This window comes from Parambassis ranga, chromosome 16 (assembly GCF_900634625.1).
Source record: "Parambassis ranga chromosome 16, fParRan2.1, whole genome shotgun sequence".
Lineage (NCBI taxonomy): Eukaryota > Metazoa > Chordata > Actinopteri > Ambassidae > Parambassis > Parambassis ranga.
Genome location: NC_041036.1, coordinates 19,900,523 through 19,926,325, shown reverse-complemented (window position 1 = coordinate 19,926,325; position 25,803 = coordinate 19,900,523). Strand labels below are relative to the sequence as shown.

At 40.6% G+C, this 25,803-nt stretch overlaps 1 protein-coding gene and 1 long non-coding RNA gene across 2 annotated transcripts; one reads left to right on the top strand and one right to left on the bottom strand.

Annotated features, from left to right (window-relative positions):
- Positions 1 to 307: 307 nt before the first annotated feature.
- Positions 308 to 25,094, bottom strand: mcl1b (MCL1 apoptosis regulator, BCL2 family member b). Its single transcript, XM_028426316.1, has 4 exons — positions 24,498 to 25,094; positions 23,987 to 24,237; positions 23,722 to 23,834; positions 308 to 401 (listed from the first exon to the last, which is right to left on the bottom strand). Exons 1-4 carry the CDS (start codon positions 24,949 to 24,951, stop codon positions 341 to 343), a joined length of 879 nt encoding a protein of 292 aa, XP_028282117.1. The 5' UTR covers positions 24,952 to 25,094; the 3' UTR covers positions 308 to 340.
- Positions 7,234 to 10,586, top strand: LOC114449008 (uncharacterized). Its single transcript, XR_003671938.1, has 3 exons — positions 7,234 to 7,327; positions 7,397 to 7,483; positions 7,779 to 10,586. It is a non-coding gene; the product is annotated as an uncharacterized LOC114449008 (long non-coding RNA).
- Positions 25,095 to 25,803: the final 709 nt, after the last annotated feature.

Below are 25,803 nucleotides of genomic sequence, written 5' to 3'. Positions count from 1 at the left end.
TTACTTGACTTCATGTATGCTCAAAGCGGTACACCTGCAGCAGTGCTAATAAGCTTATGGGTAAATGGTCCCTCTTTGGTATTATTTAAGTGTTTTGGTCTTTATGTTTGGTCTTGAATGTTTGCTTAAGAATAGGAAATTAATATAATATCTGGGAAACTTTGGGATCATTTTTTTGGGTTAAAAAGTGCCTTTGTGACAAACTGCTGACAGAGTACATGATACAGAGTGAGCTGACAGCGCAGCGCATGGAGAGCCAGGTGCACATGTTCAATGTTGCGAGCAGCACAAACAAACTGACACCTTATTTCCAGACTTTCACAATGACACCATGGGTTTATTAGGCTAACGAACTTTCTTCATTCCTTGAAGTGGCAGATCTCCAGATTGCATCACATAACCTGCAACAGACAGAAAATATCAGTTATTATTACACCATTCTTCTGCAAATTCAACAATCCACCATTGCATCTAACAGAAGACTTTTTATTTTGTTTATCAGTTTCCTGTTTTGGTTAGAAACCAACCCTGCATGCATGTGGCTTTCTTTCTATTCTAATCAGCCATGTGACCACATTGATAAGAGGTGTTTTCATTAAAAATATTGGCATCTGTTTGGTGCTGCTGTGCCAATCAGTTACAAAGCCGATCAGTTCTTGTAAACATCCGGGTGTAGGGCACCAACCTTGACCGTAAGTGCCCGCCTAATAATGTAAAAAAAACAAAAAAAAAAACAGCACTTCTGTTTTGTCAGCTGCACACACACACGACTGTTCAATCAGCACAGGGATCGCTGTTTAATCTCCTCTTGTCTTTTACAGCTATGCACATTGTACCAGAGCCAAATTGCACTTGGTGTGGTCGTGTTTGAAAAATGCTCCTTCAACAATTGGACTGCAAGGTTGTATGTGAGCAGTAATGATCTCAATAATAATACTGTTCAAAACAAAATGAGAAATATGAACAATGAAAATTAACATTTGAACAAATACACATGCAGCTCTTGGTGGGCTTGAGCTACAAGAACATATATATATATATGTATATGTAGGGATGTCCCGATCAGGTTTTTTGTTGCCCTGGAGTCTTTAGAGGTCACTCATTGCAATCATTTGTGCTATCTTGGCTGTGATGTCCTGTGCCTTCGCGCTGTCACAGGATTTTTTTCTCTCCTCCTCAAACTTTTTACCTGTTACTGCTCACGTTTGTTTTTGCATAAGCAAAACTCTGTGTGTGTGTCCCCGAGGGGAGCGCTCACCGCTGCACCAACTACCCATTTCCACAGGCACATTACTTCAAACTGCCCAAAAAGCATTGCTGCAGACTGTAAATACTCGATCTATCCCCTGGGAAATTTTCAAAGGAAACAGCTCATCTGAGTCTTGAACCCAGGCCCTCTCGCACCCACAGCCACAATTATACCCCTACACAACACACTAGAGAGCCATTGTTCGCCCTAACACATATACTGTATACTGTATATATATATATATATATATATATATATATATATATAAATCGATTTCCGATCATGTGATTTGATCTGGACATCCCAAGTATTTTTATATATTTATAAATTTGTACAGTGTCCCTTTCCTTTCCAGTGGCTAAGTCACCTTTAACACCAGGTTACTTCACGTCACTACACCAATTGTCATTATGTTTTGGAAGGAAAGAAGAATGTCTGGGTCAAGAGTAACACATCAACAAGCATCAATACAGGCAGTGGCGTCAAAGGTTCCAGAAAGGCCACAAGTCATCAGTGGGTCAACAGAAAAAAAGGAATTGCAAATGTTATTCAGTGTTTACATTAGGGATGTCCCGATCAGGTTTTTTTTGCCTTTGAGTCCGAGTCCGAGTCATTTGATTTTGAGTATCTGCCGATACCGAGTCCCGATCCGATACTTTCAAGATTCTCCATAAGATCAATAAACTTTAATTTCTAAAGAACATTTAACACTGGAAAGGCCCCAATCATCAACACTATTATTATTATTGTTATTATTGATGATATTAATATTAATGTTGATATTATCATTATGAGTAGTGGTAGGCCTATTACCATGGCTTATCTGAGCATAGTCAATGGAGTTAAGTCAAACCAACTAGCACGCCATGAGAGCACTCTCTGGGAGTGGGCTCACCTGTATGCACATGTGCTTGTGTGCGCACGCGTTTGCATGTGTGTATGCGCATCAGGCCGCTGCAGACAGCTGCAGTGAATTTTACAAACGCCACCATGTAGACAGAAACACATAGAAACTGACAGCAGAGATGGCACAAGAGGACTGGGCAAGAGGACTAGACTGGGTGGCGCTGCAGCGACTGCCGCCAGTGAGAAGGCAGAGAACTTCACTCGTACAACGCGGACTCTCTCTGAGAGCAGGTTCTATACATGAGCATGTTTAGTGTCGTGGTGAATTGTGGCAAAGTGTTGAAACGATGTTGTGCAGCTTCACAGCTCTCTGTGTCGCTGTAACGTCCAAGCCCTGCAGCGCTGTGACGCACCGTGGCGACACGGAGACCGCGAGCTGACCATGGTCTGCTCAGAACATCCCGTAAACGTTACACAATGAGTTAAAAAAATAAGAACTACCTGTTGATTTGACACATTTTAGGACAAAAGCCGTGGGCCATATAAAGTCCGACGGCCTTTATACGCTACGACGCACCGGAGTGACGCCTTTTGTCATCCAGTCTCTTTGGCAGCGAGAGGGAGAGAGAGAGAAAGAGACGAAAACTAACCAGCATGCAAATGTAGTTTATCGCGGCCGAAAAACTTATCGAGCCCATTTAATTTATCGTGCAATTAATTGATTTATTGTTTATCGCGACAGGCCTAGTCATAGCCACCCTGCACAGAAGGCGTTAACTTTGAGAGCCCTAATAAATATATATCCGAGTCCTGATCGGGAGGTAACAGCCGATTCCGATCGAGTCTGAAATCACGTAATCGGGCCGATTTCCGATCATGTGATCGGATCGGGACATCCCTAGTTTACATTAAATATAGTTTTTAAAAATAGTTTTCATTTTCACTCCTGGTTTAGGTTGAGCATTTAATAACTCCTGGTTAAGGTTAGATATTAAAACACAGATTTAGGTGTAAAAATGATCTTTTGTATCTATAGACACATTCTCAACAAATCAAGCAGCTACCATGGTAACATATCCTGCCCTAAAAAGAAAACACAAAGAGATGTGACTGGAGATGAACAGAAAGGGTTTATGTACATTCTTATGTTAACTGGGGACTCTAAATTGCTCTTCGCTCGCCCATTGGGTGCTGGGATAGGCCCCAGCCCATGGAGAATAAGACATATTATGCTCAGAAAATGTATGGATTGATTTAAATCTGAATGAAAAAGACAAAATATTACCTTTAAAAACCTTGGTGCCATATGATATTATGTTTTAGTTCAATCAAAGGGCTGCTGTGGGATTGCTTGATCTCGCACAGTATCCATGTTTGATCTCAGGTCACAGCAGTAACTCCTGATTTGTCTAATCTTTGTGAGGGAACCTTGTGGTGTGACCTTGGAATAAACAAGTAACCAGTGCCAGTGGTCAGACTGGTATGACTCCAGGGTGGTTTGTTTGTCGGCCACTTTGATTCAGACTCGACAACACGTCCTCTCACATGACTGGCATAATAGGTCGGTTTTTTGGCTACAACGAGGAAAGACACATGGGGCCAGATTAATTGACATGGGCCACACATATTTGGAATGCTTGCTGTTGGGATTATTACCTTCTTTACCTTCGCCTATGGGAAACTTTCACTTTTGTTTCAGGATGCTAGGTGTTTTTTTTCTGCCCAGGTCATCTTGGGCAACATCCCTGCAGTATCTGCTGTGTGTGCTAAATGGGAATAAAAACCCAGCGAAGCTTACGTACTCAGCAAAAACCTGCTTCAGCTAAACATAGGTTAAAGGGATATGGGATGACAGGTGATAATTCACACAAGTGGTCTTTAACTTGTTGTGCAATCCCTATTACTCATGATGTGAGCCTTTTATTTAAACTGTATGTTGTCATCCCGAGCCTTGATCCTCTCTCAGCTGCTGACAGCTGCAGTCAGAAACTATTTGTGTTTTCATATATATATATATACATTTTGTACTGTTATGTTTGTTTTGTTTTTTTTTTAAGTTCAAATTGTAAAGTGCCCAGGACTTTTTTTTTATGATGTAGTTACGGCACTATCAAAGACGGTCATCTTGCAATTTACAGGAAATAAAATGATGCGAACTTCAAAAGGAAGTGGATGCCACAGTATCACACACACCTTGTGACTGACAGGGATTTTTTTATAAAGAAGTCCACTGTGGAAGCACCACACTGCATCAAATGATGGAACCCTGGAATTTACAGGTGCTTTTTGTATCTCATGCTGGTAAACACACATCTCTCAGGCACGCCCTTTCTTTTTTCTTTTCTTTTTTAATTTTCATTTATACTGACTTACAGGAAGAGACACACCTCTGCTAATAGCAAGCCCTGACACAGCCAAGTCTTTCACGGGCCACAGCTGCAGCATTCTCAGTTGCAGTCAGTCAAATTTATCAGGTCAGAATAGGACCACGAATTTGTCTTGGTTGCAGTTTTTTATGCTTACAGGTCTGTCTTTCTCTCTGACGCCAACACTTAGGTACTTTCCACCACGAAAGCACCAGCCGATACGGCCCAACAACCAGCTGGGCGCTCCACTCCAGCGCCTTCGAAACAGTCCACTACTTTCGATAGCTTAAATGTTTTAGGTGAACTATTTCTTTTTAATGTTTAATACTTTATTCATTACTACGAGGCTGGTGTGTCTTTTTTGGACTATTTTATTTTAATTTCTTACTTGTCTTGACATTTTTTTTAATCTTTCCTTGGTGATGCTGTCTCCTAATTATTGTTCGTCTTAATTAACGTTCACAACCTGCTGCTGCTCTTCACTTTATACACTGCTGTGCTGTGTTCTGTTGAACTTGAAGAGGCCCAACTAACGGGGTAATTCGTGAGCTTGAAGATTGTGGTTGCCATGCACGGCTGTACATATGAGTCATCCTCTGCTTACCCACTGTGTCCATATTCAAATCTAGGGAGCTGAGTGAATTCTCAGTGGGTGTTGGGGCTCATGCACGGGGTGCTTTGTCTTTAGTTTTATTTGTTCAGAAAATCATGGTGTAATCTAATCTAAACTAATCTAAGAACTGAAGTTTTACTTTTTGCAGATGATGTAGCTCTGCTAGCGTCACCGACCGCAGGGGGGAGTGTGAAGTAACAACAAATGCAACATGCAAATTGTCCTATATGGACGATTGGTCAGGTACCATTCTGTCACCGATCTGCATGATAGGGCAACATCTTGGCAGATACGGTGAAGACCTGAGATTGATTCGTTATCACTCATGGTGGGTAACACCAAAGCTAGCTGGTTAGGTTTAGAAAAAGATTAAACACCCTTAAACCTTGTCTAGGGGGCACGTTTCTGTCTGCAACAAGCTTCTCCACCACCCGTCCCTTGGTAGTGAGTCCTCTAAAATACTGTCTGATAGAAGCAACTGTGACGACACTAGTGTTGTTAAATTATGGGACTTTCCTGCATGCTAAAAGGGCAACCCATGCGTCAAAATGTGACACAAATGATACACAAGGCGGTGCAGGTCAGCAGAATTCACAGCAAGGAGGAGGCGTATTGATGCTTTTGAACGACGTCTAGCTGCTTCCTACTCTTTCCTGTATATTGTTATTGATACTGCCCTCATCCTACACATCCTTTACACCGCCCTACCAAAACCAAAAGGAACATTTCTAGTAGATAAGAAAAACAAACATCTCCTGCTACCTGAAATGAAGTGACAGGGTGTGTGTGGCTTCACCTCATCTGAAGCCACACACAAACGCAAAATATTTCATTACAATCTTATTAGCAGTGTAAACAGGATACAACCGGCTTCCCTCTGTGAGAGAAAAAAGGATAGTTAACACATAATGGCCTCATTGGTTAAACTGTTAAGTTACACCCTATGATCGTAACCTTCTGAGGTCACAACTGAAGATGTTTCACAAAAAAGGCCAATAAGAGTGTCAGTACGTCAGCAATGGAGCAAGGGTTGTACCCAACTTTTGTGGTCAAGAAGTACGAAGGTGAACCTGAAGCCTTTCAGCAATGTAAACCTGCAGTACACACATAAACCAGGGCTAGGAGGTTTTTATTCTCACCTAGCACCTAGTTATGTTGGTCTTACATGATGAATAGTCATTGCACTAACATCTAGGGTGTTGTGTTCACACTTGTGCTTGCTTCTCTTGCTTCGCTGAGCGTCCATGCTGCATGTGATAATGTCCCCAACCTGACAGGACTCCTTTTTTGTTTACTGAGCAAACTTCCACATTTTGCAATAACATTTCAAACTGTACCAGTCTGTCTGGGAAATTCCCAATTTTTGAACATACCTTGATGTTGAAGCAGAAGCAGCAGTAGTGTAACTGGATCTTTTCCTGATTTGAATAAGTGAATACATTGTTCCCTGCGTAGACTCCAGCAGGGCAGGAATTTCAGAATCAATTGTTTTAAAATGGGCAACTGACTATAACAAACTAGCAGAACAGAGATAAACCACTTCCTTAAAACCTTCTTATCACTCAACACCTGCATGACTGTATGTGCATTTCTTGCAGCATTTTCCCACCACTGCTTCAGCCAATTACAAGAATCCCTAACTGAAATGCAGTTTTGCTTCATTGTTGTGGTTCCTCTTCCTGCTCTTGCAACAACAACCAAAAAGCAGCCGTTTTTCAGCTGCAATTATCAGTAAAAGAAGCAGATGCTTCCCAAAAAAAGGAACAAAACGAAAGTAAATATTAGTACAGGTGTCCAGAAACTCCAATAATGATTCCCTTGTAACTGCAGAATATGTAAAGAAGCGCCTGTTTGCTAACAAGTCAAAAGGTGAATGCCCCCTATAGGACAAAGAATGGAATTACTGTAGAAATAGCAAACACACAGGTTTGTCAAATACTTGCACAATTTCCACTGCTGCATCAATGCAAATAATAAAATCTTTGAGGTGACATTAGCCTCAGATGCAAACACTGCCAGCGAGCGTGTGTTGCGCTGTACTCTTCTCATGCTGCTGTTTGTCTCAGTCAGCTGAGACTGTTTATCTCAGTGCTGATGATTTGCTTGTGAGGCTGGTTTACCAGGGAAATGCGTGGGAATATTATTCCTCCGAGCCCTGACAGCTGTTGCCTCATGTTGCACAGACACACACACACACACTTTCCTGTGTACCCACAACAAAAAGAAAACTGGAAAAACTAATGAGAAGAGCAGGTTGAGTCTTGATTTGAGTCACTAATGGCGGTTGCACTGCCAGCATTCAATTGTGTTTTTTTTTTCCAGGGCAGAGCTTCAAGGTCCACCTTTGCTATTCAAAGCAGGAGGAGGACAAAGGCTAAGGCTGAAAGGCTTCAGTGAATTGCAGCTGAGGTAAAAGCTCTTGCTATTCCTGTTTGACTATACAGAGCTCAAATAGCCAAGAGACAAACACACATAGCCTGGGAATCCAAGTGCAGCAGCACACACACCCTCGTGCATACTAGAACGCAATGTTCCCAGAACTTTTTTCTTTTTTTTTTCCTCCCCCTGTCTGGACCGATGCCTGTTTGTGTTCTAATGCTCATTCCAACCATTCCTCTCACACACAGTAAACAGACTGCTCCATTCTTTTGAAGGTTTAAAAAGTCGCAAGTAACAACCAAAAAAAAGTTCTGTTTTTTTACAGAGACAAGATTAAAGAGACAGCTGTGGGCTGACATGCGTTTACAGGTTAAAGACAAGCCCGCTCTTGTGAGTTGCCTTTGGAATACATCACCGAGTAAATTTACTTAGGAGGATGCAAACACAGTCAGCTGAGAGGGGAGCTCTGTGGAGAGTAAACAGCTGCTACACGGGAGCACTCGACACACTGTGTGTGACACACTGGTTTAAAGACTTTACAGGCGAAACGATGACCTGCCGTCAGCACTAAACCAAAGTTTATGCTGCTGCGTGCTTGGAAAAAGCAAGTGATCATGACGGTGCAGGATAAGAGGAAGGAGCAGCAGTAATGAGAGGGCACCGCCATTCATTTTCGTCTGAACAAGGAAGTGGAATGAAAGAGATCATTCAGATTTAAAGAAAAAAAAACACCAGCTGAGAAAGACTGGAATGTCATTCAACAATGAGCTCATCCATGTCCTGTGTAGACCATGTCTCTGTCTCTAATCTGTTATAGCAAGAGTGGATGAAGTCTAATTGAAAATGATCAGCATTTGTGAAAAGTGACTCCAGCACCACGCTGTAATCCAACTGGATAATCTGATCACAGCAGTGGTGTACTGTATCTTTACTGTGTGTTGAAGCTCAAGACAAATAACACATTCGAAGCCAGTATGGGAAAAACAGAACCTGACTCATTATTAAGTCATCTTACAGAAGGAGCCTGGGATCACAGCCTGTTGAAGTGGATTGTACTTGCTTATATGTAAAGAGTGATTGCACAACACAGGACGTGACACATCCCATTTTTAAATGTGTCATTTTCTCACTTGCATGGATCACATGAATCCTGCATGACCCAACCATAGACAGTAGATAAATATGGATGAATCATCTGTAAAATGGTCTGCCATGTTGGGAGCAACTAAACCCCTGGTTAGATAGGAGTTTAGGTTAATTTAGGTTCTAGGCACACAGTAACAGTTACTGTCATTAGGGGGTCCAGCTTCATGCTGACCACAGATCAGCTAGTCTAGCCTGGAGCAGCTCCTCTTTGATGGGCTTCTCCATAGCATACTGCAGCATAATACAAACAGTACAGTCTACTATGGCACTTCCTGTAGAGGTAGACCAGTCCAACTTGCCATAAAGCAGCACCCTAAGGTACCTGCAGCTGCTGCCCTCCTCTTGATTTGGATTGGTTCAACTCATGGTCTAATCTCTCTAAAGTCTATGCCCTAAGGTTTTGAGCTGCAGGTATTTGGTGTGGTTTTGTCTTGGTCATGTGGATACACCCCATGATGGCTGTAACCTGAGTATAGACGACGGCCAGCAATGTCCCCTAAAGTGCTCCTGTGCTGCTGGGATTACTTCACTCTTAGAGTCCAGCCCCTATAGGCTGCAGGAGAAATGGAATTTCCTTGACACTGCTACTCATTTTGTAGTACAGGAAGTTGGTGCGTACCCCCAACATATCCTAAGATTGACAGATTTTTGTCCCAGGAGTATACAGTTTTCTAAACGCAGCATGTCATGACAGTTGGACACATATACGACTCTCATTGCTAGAGTGAGCAATTGCAGCTGGATCTGAAAGTCAATCCCTATTGGTGTCCATGTTAAAATGTCCAACCTTAGAGCAGTAATAAACATGTTTACAACTTGTTCCATTTTTAGATTAGTCCTAGTCCACTATAGGTGAGACACACTGAGTCTACTGTTTAGACAGGCCCAAAGGGAAATGAGACAAAAATGAGCTCTGATTAAAAATGTATGTAGTCATAGCAGACCTTTTCAAGTCCTCTTCCAGATTAAAAACACAGATTCTGAGTGGAATCTCGTTTTTACCCAGCTGTGTAAGCCTTTTTATCACAGGCAAAGACTGAAACTGTGTAGGAGTCGCCCTTTAAGCTGTAAAATGAAACTCAGTTAACTCTAGAGCGTGGGCAGGAAGAATGTGGGGAGAGACAGCCTCACATTTCTAAACACAGACACAGTGTATTTTCCCTGTCCACAGACTCCACAGTGAGGACCTTTAATTAAGTCAGATATGTATGCGTGGGAAGTCACCCAGGTACATTTTTGCATGGAGGCTGATCAAACTTTGGCAAAAACAGAAAAACAGACTCCTCTGTATGTGAAACTGTGACAAGGAAATGACTTCAAAAAGAGACTAAATGTGTTCAGGCAGGTAAACAAACCGTGTTCAATTGGTTGTATTTACACGTTGGCAGCCTGAGGCGCATGCCATATGCTTGCGACATGGCTTGGAAGCAGCCTGTTATTTGATGGGTGTTATCCATACAGCCACAAATCTTTAAAAAACAAACAAACGAGAAAAAAACTGACAATGCCGGAAGGAGAAAATGTTCTCTCAGCCTACAAAGAAAACTCTTTCCTATTACTATGCTGTAAGAAAATGATGCATATAATCAAACAGATACAGATGTGTGCATCTCTTCCTCTGCCTCCTACTATAGAGCAGCTTCTAGAAAGTGCAGTGGAAAACCAGAGAATTCCAGACTAAAACTCATGCAAGGAAACACAACACTGTTCCTGCTCTCTTTATGTAAGCTGTGGAGCCTCTTCAGGGTCCACTGAAGGGCTCTTTGCATTCCTTTGTGCTAAGCTCTTGTTTTTCTGAACTGAAGTGAGGGAGGGGTGAACGGCTGGACGTTGGAGAAAATGTCTCGGATCACTGAGCTAATGCAGCACAGTCCATGTGCACTTCAGATGGCCTGCATGTGACCACCTAAGAGGCCAAATATGGGATACAGAAACCTTCTTTGGTCTGTGTATACTAGAAATAAATATCTGCAGGGAATAAAACTCACAAAGCTTTCATCTCTACACAAGCTGCGTTACAACCAGCTCTGATTAAAGAATGCAAAGGTGAAAAAAACATGCTTATTGTTTTTTAGTGCTGCTAGAATTAGCATGCGCCGCATGCTAAATATACTTTTACAGCTTCAACAAACCACTTTTACACTCTACTCTGCACGTTAACTGTAGAAATGGCCGCAGAGCAGCCAATAAAACTTGCTGAATTTTTGTCACATCATTGCAAGTCACAAGCGAGTCAGCAGTGGCTTCCTGGTTGTGTTGTAAAGTTACAGACAGTTTTGTTTTCACAGAATCTTGTCAGCACAAACACAATTTTTAGATTTAGGCTTGAAGTTCAAGATTTGATGCATTTAGGGACCATCAGAGAGACTGTGTTTTTTTGTATTATCTTTTAAAGAACACAGCGTTAATAGCATAAATCAGGTGATCCACAAAGCTGAGAATTATAAAAGGTATAAAGGTTATCAGGTATCTAAAGGTGAAGCTTGACCTTGCTGGTATGTCCTTACACGCTGTCCTTGGCCTGAGGACACTATTTCTATTATTAATCACTGCGTGTTACACCATGTCTTCACGTGGGACTGTTCTCTCAGGAACGTTCCTTCCCCTGTCTCACGCCTATCATATTTCACCGCCAGAACGTGATGTAGTTTCAGTCATCCTGTTGGACCTGGATGTGTTTGCTGGAGGCTTGTACACAACAAAGAAGTAAATACACAATGCAGAGTATCACAATAATCTTACAAGGAAAATACAACGCACTTGTTGTTGACCTCTCAAGTTTCATAGATTGGGAGGGTCATCTGAAATGTGGTGAGCAGCAGTGCGTTCTCACGAAGGTCAGATTTATCGGCAAGAATCTGCTTCTAGTCAGCAGCAAGTGAACACCGCAGTCACACCGTGTACAGTACAATCATGAAACGTTAGACGTTTGAACACTTTTCATACATTTTTAAACAAGCAGGGCTTGAATGAAGGAATGACATCACTCCCATGTGGGGGGGGGGGGTGCTGGTGGTTAGTGTGAGGTAAATATGGCTGTTTACTCATATGCAGTCATGAGTGGGAGGCTGGTGGTAATAGCATTAAAGTAGAATAAATGACACCTTTCTGTGTCATGTTGAATTTATTATCTGTGTCACATCCTTTCCTTGTTTTATGAGTTTCTGGCTCTTACATCAGTCAGAGAGTAGCTTTTATGGAGGTTTTGAACCCACCTTTCCATTTCGTCATGGTTTGTCTTAAGCTTCCAGTGAATGTAAGGAGAGTCAACATAACTCCTTAGCAAAAAGCTGACGTGCAGGGTCACGGGGGGCTGGAGCCTATCCCAGCTAACTACGGGTGAGAGGTGGGGTACACCCTGTACAGGTCACCAGTCCATCGCAGGGCTGAATGTGGGTAAATACAAGACCAAAATATAATAGGAGGGAATACAAAGCAGGCCAATCAGGCTGTTCTTATGTGCAAAGTATTTGGACCAATGTTAGCAAATGTTTGGTTGTAGTGTATCCAAACTGGTATTATGAAGATATTAGCATCAAGATTTAGTGTGTACTAAACCAAGAAAACAGTTGTCTACAGACACTCTTTTATCACAGATAAAAGAGTGTCTTTGTATCACAGAGGAAGATTTTTTTCCCCATTGTGCATTGTTAGCATTGTCATCACAGATTTTATGGTCGGTGGCGTCATTTGGAAACACGTTCCGTGTCACAGTTCTTCCTGGTCATGGATGGTTATGGAGAACACCACCCACATAATGTATTCATGTAGTTATTTTTTGCTGACTTCCTTCTTTCTGACACCGGTAAATTGAAGTCCAGGATGTTGTGGGTAGTGACCTATGTGAACTTCTTTAGAATTTAAGTAGTAAAAACAACTTACTTTAGCTGTTAGACTAAGAAACACATGTGTAGGTGGAAATATAAAAATACCTCTTCATCACACTGACTAAACAGCACTTTGTACAACAGGTAAATACGGAAGTGCAAGTTGTACCTGTACAAACACTGTCTCCCTGTAGCACCTGCTACCAGACTTCCATTAGGTACACAATGAATGAATAAAATTGTCAGGTGCTCGACACCGAAGGAAAACATGTTATCGTGTTAGCGTCATATTTAAAGTTCCCTGCAGAATCTGCATAGAAAGAGCTGCTTGCGTTTTGCATCATCGTTATTTCCTACTAACAACCATTCATTTTTATTATTGATTTAATAAGAAAAAAACAAATAGATATCCCAGTTAATAATAATTTAAGAAGCATGTCATTCAACTAATTAGCTAAATGACATCGAACCATCATTATTGCTCCTCAGCATGATAATCACTGTGCCTATGTTGTAATTTCAGAGAGTTTGATCCCACGCTCGCCCTGTTGATCTGATTTACAGCCCTGATAAGCTAACGCCTAATGTAGCAAAATATTCTCAAGTGTTATCTGTTAAAAATATTTGCCTCTGGGCAGGTTTTGGTTAAATGGTTTACAGAGGGCAAATAATAATAAAAAATAAAGCAAATGTAATTGTCTTGTACCTGTATAGCTTGTCACAGTAGAATCTGATCCAGGAAATGACGGAATGATGAATCGTTAACTCTTACACATAATTAAAATGTCGCAATTAACCAATAAAAAAGACACGTGTTATTCTGTGAAGAAGCAATGAATAGTCTGTCAGTGTTTACATCTATAAAACCCCTCTCATCACACTGAGATGTTTTTTTCATATATTTATCTGGCGCAAACGTTTTCAAACATGTTTATGATTAATGAGAACATGCTGGGATTTCCCAGCTTTCCTAGTTAATTGACAGTTACTATGTTACTGTATAACAGACCATGGCTAGGCAAGTGGGTTAAAAGCTTTTTTAATGCTAACTAGTACTCATAAACCGCAAGGAATGTTTTTTTTTCAATGTGTTGGGGACTATTTTCAGCTGTGGATGAATACATATTTGGTAAGAATTTACAGTCAAAACACAGTGTATGTAATCCAGTGAGGTTTTTTTTGGACAAAATAAAAAAGTCTCTTCCAAGAATAAGCTTTTGGTCACACATCACAGGTTGCTAGAAGAAGGAAAACATCGCTTCTTGTTCCTAAAGATTGCTTTTGACACGTGTGTGTTTATGGACACATCTGTTCTTTTACTAAACCTCTTTTCTGGTTTAAAGGGACTCTGATTGAATTCTACCACAGTAGGATTTAGACACTTAAAACACAGTAAATTAATCCTTTGGGCAGACGGCACAAAATATACACAAATACATATCATTCTAAAATCCATCCAGATCCGTATTCATGGCAGAATTTAACTGGATTATCTTTTTTTTGTGTTTTCTCTAAAACAATGAGCAACCTTTTCTTTATCTCTGTGCAATGACAAGAGCCAACCAGATAGGGTTTAACACTTCACCAAAACAGCATCCTTTCTCTGTAACGTGAAGGCGACAGGCTGGAGCTGGCAGGCCTCTTTTGTTTCTTTGGTTATCAGCTGAGCTCTTCTTATTTTGTCTGTGCAGTAATCCCTGGTATCGTCATCTATGGGGGAGGATGAAAAGACTCTATCTGTGACCTAAATTCACAGCAAAGGTCTATAGACAAAACAATAGCAAAGCTTATAGAAAACCCCCTAATTATGGGTTTTTTTTATTATTGGTACTCTCTGTGGTGTGGTGGTGGTGGTGGTGGGGGGGGTGGGATACACACTGTGAAAACAACCATTTAGCTAGAAAAACATTGAAACACCTTCATTTTCTGGATTACACAGCTCTTCGTGCTAAGCATCAGGTGCGTCTGCCAAGACAATTATTTATACGCAAGTAAGTTTGCTGTATGTTTTTTCTTAGGTAAAAACGCCATACAAAGTAATCTGTAGTGCATCCTAGTATTAGGCAAGTGCAACCTCAGATGAACAACAATAACAAAACTTCCTGCTTCTATAGGATGTAACTAGGTGAGCTGCAGCAGGTGTGCAGTCTGTAAAAACAGACATCTTGCCAGCATCTTCCACATTAAAACACACAAAACACGCAAAATATCCTGCCGTTCCGTACCTTTACACAGAAAATCAGCAGCATCTGAACAATTTGTCGATAAAGAGGAAAAGAAAAACGACGCCATAGTGGGTACATTTACGGTGTGTGTGTATCCGCAGTGACCTGATGTGTATCAGGAAGTATAATATTTGCCTTTGCGTTGGTTCAACAAGGAAGGGGCTAAATAACCACATTGTTAAAAGGTAGAAGGGAACTGACGTCAGACAAGATAACACATCACAGTGAAGCCACTCAAAAAGTTCCTTCTTACACACTACATCAGCACTTCATTGTAAATGTTACTTAGCAGTTCAACTTTTAGGGAAATGAAAACCAACCCACAACCTTCCTATATGACACACGTCATATAGAAACTGACCAATGTCTGACACATATCAGACACATGAAACTGACACGTGTCCAGTCACTGAACCTTAGGTTTCAGTGAAGGAACAGTTTGATAGCTACTATAGTGTAGTACTATAGTGGACTTAATGAGGAGCTGTCAGTGGTCAAATATTCAAAGGTGGATTGCATTGTGGGTAATTTAAATGCCAGGATTGGACAAGAAAATCAGCTGCATCAAATTCTGGGTCCTTTATTAACATGAAAATGTTCATTCTCACTTGTGGGAACTCCAAAACAAGTTTGTAAGTCATCTTTGTAGTAAACATATCTCTTATTTTAAGAATAGAGATAGAATAAGACTTGTCTTTCTTTGCAAATTTCATGCCTGTTTGCTTCACAAACAACAAGAAAGTCTGTTTTTTTGTTGTGATGTCAGATGTTATTTCATGCTATGTCATGTAGGTCACACACAGACATGGCATTTTGTAAGCAAAGTCAACCACTGACCATAATTTGGCTTAACTAGGACAGAGAAACCCAATGAATGCACAGGGACCTTCATTGGAACAGCCAGGTTTTTTCAGTTTGGTTACACCTACACCGTGTACTCACTAACAAGCCACCATGCCTCGGACCACAAATTGACGGTTACTGCATGGCGTCGTGTATGTCAACCAATTCACCAATTCACCCATTATGATTTCACCCTCGTTAATGTGTGCTTTTCTCTCTCCTGTATATGTTTTGTTGCAACATAAGCCTCATGAAGAGGCAGAGAAATGCAAAGAGTGCACAAAACTAAGACTTAAATCACAGAGATACCAAAGCAAGTGAGAATACTATCAATGGGGAAATATGCCAAGTAGTTTGAGGTGGAATCTATATTATTATTACTGCCCAGTCACCTAGGACCTGTTTACCAAAAGTGGGTATTAAGCCCCCAACAACATAGCTCCTAGGATCATATACTCAAACCTCTCCACCATGATAAGGTGGCGGTTCGAGGAGGAGTATTTACAAGAGGTCCCGAGTTAAAACCTAATATGTACAATGTAATGTAGTCTACTGGTGGGTGCTCAATCCCAGTCTAGAGCCTAGATGGTGGAATGCCCAAGATGGCAACCACAGAGGTGAGAAGTGCCCATAAAGGCACAATAAAAAGGAAATAAAAACAAACTGGGGAATGACAGGTTCTAACCTGCCTTCTGTCTAGTGTGAAACTAATGGAAGTCAATTTGGCAACTTTGAATATAACACATCCTAGTTGTGATCAAAGTTAATCAGACTGAGATCAATGGGACCAGTTTAAGCATATACTGTTTGAGAGTCATACAGTATGCTAAAGCTAATGCAAGAATCCCCACGTGGCTCTGATTAGATCAGGTTAACAAGATCAAGTTAATCTTTTAACACACTCTGTCCCACTAAAAGTGATGAATAAGGCAGTAACACACTGTGGGTGTGTGTTAAGACTGGACATATAGCATTACTGAATGACTTATGGGACAAATAAGTTGAATAAACATTATTTTGAATGATGTCTATACTTGGTTTTATTAATTTTGTTTTGGTTTCCCTATAGCACCATATGGAAATCCCCCCAAATTACCCACGGCACACACCGATTCTTGTAAGCGACTGTGGTAAAAAAAAAAAAAAGCAGAAAAACGAAAACAAATAGCTGCCAAACACTTCGTTATTGACTTTCACCCAGAAATTCCGATAACTATCAGTGACATTATTTATCCTTTGTGAGGTAATACTCCTGCCTGCCCGCACATGTTGTCAACCACAGCCTCCTGCGAGATGCTGAGGTATTGTTTTGAGGCAGTGCTGCAGGACAAGGACCATTCAGATAAATGAATGACCACTGCAAAAGGCCTCACTCAACTCAAACATAAGTGTGACTCATCATGTTTGTGCCCTCCAGCACCACAGATATTCACTTAAAAATCCAACACAGAATTTGTGGTTTTTCTCCAGTAGTCCCACATATTGCAGACATATACGAGTCATTTTCAGTGTTGCTTTTTTTTTTTTTTTTGTCTGACCAAGTGCTGATCACTGCATTAGAGAAGCAGATTGTAATTATCCTGCTGACAATGACATCATCTCATGAACTTGTGCTGCTGAAGCTGTAATCTGGGTAAAAGGTGGAACATTCAGCACACAGCCTCATGGAAAAGCATGTGATCAAAAGATACGTGATTCCTCCTTTTCTGTGGCAAACTGATGATCAGTCATATGAATTCTCCTAGTTACCACATAAATAGATTTTTTCATGGACACAATGTCGCCATTCATCAGAGTTCAATGGCCTTTCAACCGCTGACCTCCACAGATTGTTATGTTGGAACGCTGGACACTGCAGACGTCAACAAACAGCCGTCGTTGCTAGGCAAACATGTGGTTTCCAGACAAAAGGTAAGAACCTGGTGGGGGTGGGGGGGGCGGTTGAACAAACTGTAACTGACACTGACCCTCTGACCCCTCTGCCCACCTGATGGTTTATCCAGACATGACAACGTCACACCTTTAGGTCAAACAAGCCCAGACCTGTAACGGTTTGACCCTGATACACCAAACAGAAAGAGACACCTTGCACCAGAAGTCACGATGCTTCTGCAAACACCACGCAGGGGGCCACCAGAGCGACTGCATCATCTGTCACGGTTCATATGAGTTCAGAGACTACAACGGAAATGTATGACCTACTTCTCATGTTTGTCACCCACTTTTATGGTTTCATGGTTCCCTAAGAACAGTGTCGTCAACACTGATGTGTTAAAAAAGGTTGAAATCAGAATCTTTACAGTCTGCCTGTTTTTTAAAAAAAATATAGTTATTGGTTCAAATCAGATAAACCATAAAAAACAGCTTATGAAGGAAACAGGTTTTAGCCAAACCACAAGAGAGATTACTGTCAGTGTGACAAAGATCTGCTCCAATTTGATGTTCTCATATATTTTGGGAGTATTTGGCTTGAAGGCAGAACGAGTTAACAGTTACTTCCATGTGCCAACAGGCCGCACAAAACTTACAAATGATGTTATTTACACTTTAAGTTTCACTTTCTTTCTGACTGGAGCATAGCATAGTATACCATAGCTTAGAATTGTGCATGTAAAAAGCACCTAAGTCATCCTGAGATGTTATGGTTCTACTTTATTAAACAACATACTCCTACAAGTCTATCACTATCACTTCACTGTGCACTGTGACTGGAGGATGAGGCATCTTTGTATAAGCGACTGAGTAAGAATCATCCTTGTGTGGGCTAGAGTATCTGTTTTAAGCATGGTTATGGTTGCATTATAAGGTTATATATTAAAATCTACAGAGGAGACAACAGAGGAGGTGCAATGTGCGGAAACACAAATAAATTTCATATGGGAAAACTCTAGAAATCCAGACGCCTTGTTTCAATCTTCTCTACGTATTATGACCTGGGTAACTGAGAAGCTTCATCAACATATGGGAAATCCCTCAGAACACCCTAAGATGGACATCCTGGACCTGCCTCACCCCCTGTTTTACCCCTGCCAGGTTTCTATTTAACATAAAATGTAAGAAATCTGGTTATTGCACAGACAATCCAGTTACTCAATATTATACACTTACGTAACTGAAAAAAGTCCATCATTTCAGTGACTTTTACACTGTATATAAACCTGAATATTCTACATTAGCAGTGCCATTTTTTTCCTGGCCTAAGATAACTGGACATGTGCCAGCTGAGCGGTGTATGCCATGTACACACACTGCTGAATCGTGGTATTTATTCTTAGATTTAAATGTCCTGCAGCTTCCTTCCTGTTGGTAAGACGCTGGGAATGGTTCTGGGAACACCACACCCCTCCCCTTTCAGACAGAATGTTGGCCTGAACTGGTCTTTCCTCTGAGAATAAAACAAAACATGGAAAGCCTCCAATGACCTAATGCAAGATCAACAAAGTGCTGCTGAGAACACTGTGTGCGCTTGTTTCAACAACTTCTGCTAGGGCAGAAAAAAAAAGATACATATCTGCATATGAATAGTTAATAACACTCGGTAGGATCGGGGAGGAAGAAAAGCCCAGGGGAGTCATACATAGATGCTGTAATTTCCAAGTTGTTTATTAAATCATCTGTATTCTCACAGATTATGTAAGAATCTGACTTTTTTTCTGCAGTGGAAACTATTGACTGCTTATTATATGCGAGTTGAAGTTCCACAATTCTGTGGGCTCAGTATGTCCAATGTCAGCATAATCCAGACTTTTTGTTATACGAAACTGATTCTGATTCTAAATGTCAGCGTTAAGTGGATAAGCAAACTGTATGTGGTGTGTTTGACCACATCCAAGAGGCTATAAAATGAGACCAAAGCAATTTATTAAGGATAAAGTGGAAATGTTAGGTTTGTAGGTGGGCTAGAGCATCAGCTCATTATTCGGTCCATGGCAGGTGTTTTGCTCTGTGCAGTCTATAATTGCTCTATAAAAATGATGTTGGAACATTATCACCTGCTTAAATATAAATAGTGGTATGACTTCATATACCTGCATTAGCACAGTTTGCGGGAACAGAGTGTGGTGTAGAGACAGAAGGATGGGCTATAAAGTGGTGGTATTGTTGAAATATTGACACTGTGTGTCATCACAATGATTTGTAATGTACAATATGTACTACTTCCACCTGTTCTCTTCAGATGCTGTCAAGACCTAGAAATTTATACAAAAGAAAGTTTGACCATATTATCATCATGTATCCTTAACCTGCTCAGTGAGATTATGATTTAAATGAAGTATATTTGAATACCAAAGCTTGATAAAACCCAACTCCATAAATAGAACTCATATTTAAATATCAAGATTATCAAGAAGCTCCTGTAATTAAAACGCCCAAAGAAAATGGTATGACCATAAAAATAGTCATTCTAAGCAAACAATATAAAACAAGTCAGCAACTGCAGGCTGCAGCAGACCAGCGTGGATATAAAGAAGCCTATTAATACTGAACCGGTCATCAGTCAAAGAATACAGTTTCAAAAGACGGGGTGGCTCAGCTCAGAAAAGAACATGACACATCAGCCAGAGGATTGAATTTGATCTGTGATAAGTATCCACAGGCCAAGAAGAAGGACTTAATGTTCAGACAGAGGCACTGATGAATGGGAGCCATCTGACCTCTGAGCTCTGATTATTTTTAAACTTCTGTTTAAAGCTCTGTGTTCAGTAACAATACACAACATTGTTTAACAACAGCATAAAGGAATTTGTATCAGCTGCCAGCATTCATAAAGATCAGCATTCATTGGATTTGTTGTCGTTATCTTTTAGAATTTGTATTTCTTTCACAAAGATCAAAGTACCACAACGGCACCACCACGCACAAATGAAGCTCGAACACATCTCGGTTTGTGGATAAGGTGCACCAGTTTAACACATGCCTTCAGTTGACAGGCTGGTTAGCACACGCTGAGCTAATCCATTTAAATGCTGCTTTGGTGCAAGTAAAATGGCATCAACAGGATCAATGCTTGGCTTCTAAACAATATTTAACAGGTGAATGTGACGTCTATTTATAGGCTTATTCACAACAACTACAGTACAGTTTTTATAGAATCACATTTTGCATATGTGATTCTATATATGGCCGCTGGTGCAGCAGCAGAAATAGTGGCTGCTCGTTGCAGATTCCAAAGAATAGCTGTGTTAGCATAGATAAACAAAACAGGGCAGTTTGTGTGCTACACAGAGCCTGCAGAAAGCAGCATGAACCTACCACAGCAATGACAATATAGGCCTGAGGACAGAGGGGGAAACTTTTTCCATCTTTATTTATTCAAACATCAGAGCTCAGACTTACTTTAAACTTCAGAGGGAGTCTTTAATTAACTCAACAGGTCTGTAATTCTGTGCAAGTGAAGCAGTTCTAGTAACTTTTTCTAAAGTTTGAGCACTTTTAATTCAACAACTTGTCTTTTTAATTCCACACAGTGTTAGCACAGACTGCACAGACTTGGCCTATCTATGCATCTCAGAGTTAGAATTCTTAGTATTGACGCAAGGAGTTAAAGATTAGTTGTGCGTCAGCTGACTTCCCAGAAACTGTTGCTTTTTTTAAAAGAAGGGGCGGGCTGTTGCTATGGGGAAGTGAGAAAGCCTACAGCCAATAACCTGCCTGTATGAAAGGCTTCCTCTGAGCTCAAGTTACCAAACTGCAAACAGGGCCAGATGCTTCTGACATTTTGAGCAATAAAACAATGTTAAAAATCTGTTTATTTAGTTCTGGAACATTGTTTTAAGTTTTATTGAACTTTTTCAGGCTTCCTTAGTGGCATCACCAGAAAACCCACATCCCTACAACTTTAAGTTTTCCTGTGAGTGGAAAGGAATTGAAAGTTTTCTTTTTAAAACACGGTTTAAAGAATGGTTTCTTCTTCAAAAGATTATGAACCACTCCTTTAACTATCCCATGACAGGAATGTGACTTTCCAGTTTATAGCTGCAGTCCTCAGGCTCTGCAGAAGCTGCAGGTTTTCAAACTGCAGCTATGAAATGTAAACGCAGCAACAAAGTTCTCATGCAGAATCAGATATCTGACCATCCTAACCGCAGGTGGGCAAAACCACAAAGAGAATTCCTCACTCTTTGTTTCATTTTCAGTTTATACATGCCACTAAATAACCTATGTGCATATCAATTGCAAATGTATTTAAATCTGCCAATAAGTAAGTTGCTTAAACAAGCATTTTTCCCCTCTTTACCTCTCTTTGGTTACCTGATCCGCTTTTAAGATTGATGGTTTCTCTACGTGCATATCCTAACATACCGGCAATTTAAGGATAATCTAAACCACACAGATCGTTGTCAAATTATACTAAGTAAAAACATTAAGTGCCAAAAAGGAAATAGGTCACATACAGGCATTTAAATAATGCATTGCTCAGATAACCTTAGCATAAAGACTTTGCACACTGTGAATATTCAGCCCTCGAGCGCTGTCTGTTTGCTGCATGCTCAATCCACTTGTGGATGGTGCAAGCAGCTCTATGAAATTGCCTCAGCCTCAATTCCCTATTGTGTAGCAGCCTGTTTCTTTACAATGAACTGTGCAGGGGTAACTAAGGTGGTGGCTAACGTTATTAGCCGCAGGAGAGGACAAGGGGAGGTCTGCTGTGGATCATCTCCATGGAGATGCTCTACTCCATTTCCTCCTAAGACCTTGATGACTGTTGTTTGTTCAGTAACCCGAGACAACAGGAGGATCTGAACAAACAAGACTGCACACACATCACTTGCCAAGGATTCCCCTGCTTGGGGGCTTGATATGGGCACCACAAAGATTTTAGGTGACAAGAATATATTACTGTAGTGCTGGATTATTGATACCAGCCTGGAAGTCTACAAACATCAACTAAAGCTGGGGGTGAGTGGGGGCTTAAAATATGAGTCAAAGCACACACCTGAATATCAAATATTTGTGATTAGAGCACCAGATTATATGCAACACAAAGACTCGACAACCCAGGAAGTAGACTGTGTTATGCAACTATGCGGATGTTATGAACTGTTTACCCAAGTTCTAACGTCTAGCTAGTGCATTCAGCTGTTGTGCACCAGCTCTTTGCAGATATGCAGATTTCATCAAGCCAGCACTGCAGCTCGCAAAAAACTGCGGATGCAGCTCAGCGCTGTCACATCTCGAATTTCTAGGAAACTGCAGCCAGCACTGTTTTTGGGGTTGTGGTGTGAATAAACATGAAAGGCCAACAAGTGCGGAAGCGTTAAAACCCAATTTAGCACAGAGTACGAAGGAACCAGTACAGAGTGCAGATGTAACTCGTCTTCTTTTGCAAGATTCCCTTAAAAGAATCAAAAGGTCAAAGCATTAAATGTGAACTCATTTGCTTTATTCATTTAGCTTTAGAATCTGTGCCAATAATCATCGTCGGTTCCAAGAAAAAAAAAAAAAGGCTCTTGGAGCCTTCTCTTCTAGCATCTTTTGTGCAGCAGTTCAGTCAGTCCAAACTCAAAAGTCCTTGTTATTCTTTTTTTTCCCTTCGAATAGACTCAAATTGTTCAGAATCCTGTACAGCTAAAAGTCCAGTATGTGGTGTGTCTGGTCCCATTGGTGCCGATCCCATATTTTCATAACAAGGAAGTACAACTACACTCATGCAAATCCACCCAGTCTGGCATCACTTCACTCAATAGTTCACCAAAAAAAAAAAAAAACTTCGTGGGGTTATGAACGGGTTCTGTAAAGTGGGTTTCATAGCTGCACGACAGGAATAAAATGCAGCTTTCTTTCCCCTGACTACAGTTCGCTTGCAAACCATAATCAGAAAAATGTATTATAATCATAAACCAATAAGTAAACATAATTAAGAAGAAAAAACAAACAAAAATCAGCTAACTCCCATAACAATTCAAATTTGCATAGAAACATATTTTACATTTATTAGAAAAATAATTTCTTTGAGAATTAAATAAACCTAATTGTCTGAAGGTAGACATTCAGAAGTTAAGTCCACTCCACTAAGACTAGATCAAAGCATGTGGCCATTTTGTAGATGTGGGTGGAAGGGAGGACAAAAAGGAAAGAAAGGCCATCAACTGCAGGTGTGATCAACTACACAGCGGTGTGAGCTTGGTTCTTATTCTTCAAAGTCCAAAAACCAAGCAGTAGAGCTTGTTAAAATAGGAAGTATCCAAAAAAAAACAAAAAGAAGTCGAGCATCCAACAGATTCACCTGATCAGCAGGGCCAGTGTTGCCCCGATACCAGCAACTCCAGCAAAGGCCATGAGTGTGTTCCTTACAGTCGACTCTGGGTCTGCTACTCGAAAGAATTCTACAAAGCCATCCTGTAATCCAAGAAAAAAAAACACAAATTATAGATATACATTTGTAGGTTGTACAAAGAAGACTTTGGTGGTGTTATTGCGCAATGAAAGCGGTTATGCAACCAACGACATTTCTGGTGCGTCCTGTCATTCAGCCATTAGTCATAACTTACCCAAGCATTGTTCTTTACCAGCCAGTCTCTCTGGTACGACAGCAAGTACGTGGAAATCTCCTGGCCCACCAGCTCAACGCAGTTATCCCTGCCTCTCTCTCTCTGGTGCTGACACACCAATGCCCCAAAGGCCACCAGGCTGGCGATACGACCCCAGTTGGTGGTCCCGTCTGCGAAGAGGTTCTTGGCTACTGATGTGATGAACTTTACGTCGTTCGCGCTATCATCCAGTGACAGCTTGTTGATCATACCTACAGAATAAAACTCTAGGTTACAATACTTATCCTATTAAAAGGAACATTTGAGTGAAGCTAGAAGCCACTCGCTGTTTTCTAATTAAACTATAGCATACTTATGAGTGTGTTTTATTATTCCTATAGGCTAACACAGCATTTCTAAAAGCTGAATCCCCACTGAGAAATCCTCTGTGCTGATGCTACCTGTAGCTGAAACAGGGAAAGGCTACGAGCTCTTTGTGTAAAAAATCCTCCCATGATGTGCGGCTACCTACCATTGTATGCCATTCTGTGCTTTTCCAAAAGGTCCTCCACAACTCTTCTCATTGTTGATTGTGCTTTGCTTTCAATCCACCGAGGTTTTGAAAGTCCAGTAAAGTCTCTTAGGAAGCGGAGGATAATTTGTCTCGTGTCATTATCCAAGACTTCATCTCCGGCTGGGCAGCTGGAGACATCGGATTCACTATCCGACTGTAGCTCCGGTGTGCACGGCAGAGAGCCATCGTCGATGTTGTCGTTATCCTCCAGACGTTTCTTTGCTGTAAAATCGTTTGTAGAGTTAACTTCCAGATTGGTCGGTCGTTTTGAAACTCTCAGAGAGTCTATGGAGGAGCTCATGGCTGTCGTGGAGGGATCTGCTGGTCCGTAGTGCATTTGGCTCGACAGCATGACTCCATTTTGAAAATTCTTGAGGGCGACCCGTGTCGTTGTTGTCGAAAGAGAAGCCATTTTAATGTACAAAATTGAAAATTAAGCTTAATTATCTGCGCCGAATTGAAGTTAGAAAAGATTTAGAGCTAGCCTGTCCGAAACAAAAAAGCTAGCACAGTCCCTATCATTCCCCCATGGTACAAAGCTTGAAATGAGGCAGAGCGGAAGTGAGGCTCTATAATACGCACAACGGCAGCACGTAACGTATGACGTATGTTCCAAAGAATTTTCCCCCCACAGTGGCCCAAAACCCAATTCAAAACTGGTATGATTGTTTATTATTTTACACTTACGCTGTCAATAAAACATGAAAAAAGAACGAAAATAAATAAATAAATATATAGTAATAATAAGTATATAAAACAAAAAGAAAGAAAAAAAAACTGTCGAATTGATATTGCGGATGAATATTTGAATCAGACTGAGATCGAATCACGAATCATGGGTACTACTTTTCGTATTTTTCCATGACATCAACAATAGAAATAATATAGAATGTGATTTTAATCTGAATTAATTATGTGCATTTTAAAACGTATTAATACGTAGAATAAATGCTATTTGAAGTTAACAATTATAATAACATATATATTTGCATTTTTTTCTGTTTATATTTACACATTTATTCAAAGTTTAATAGCAACACGTGTCTTAAAAAATTTTAATTATTTAAAATAAGTTACTTGATTTTAAAGTAGAAAAAGCCAGAACGTTCTGTTAATGTCTCATGTGACAAATAAACGGTTGTGCTTCCACCTAGTGGTCAATTTGTGGTTTTGCTCTACCTCAGCACTTTCTGTATATACACAGAAAATTCTGGATTTCACATGATATACAACTAAATACCTTCTTAGTGTCTATGTACACAAA

Bases quoted from the DNA above. Each gene is read 5' to 3' on its own strand.
- mcl1b (XM_028426316.1), bottom strand. From the start codon at position 24,951: ATGGCTTCTCTTTCGACAACAACGACACGGGTCGCCCTCAAGAATTTT. The intron at 23,835-23,986 runs GTAAGTTATGAC...CTTGGATTACAG, and splicing joins TGGTAAAGAACAATGCTTGG to GATGGCTTTGTAGAATTCTT. The intron at 402-23,721 runs GTGAATCTGTTG...TGTCTGTTGCAG, and splicing joins ACACTGGCCCTGCTGATCAG to GTTATGTGATGCAATCTGGA.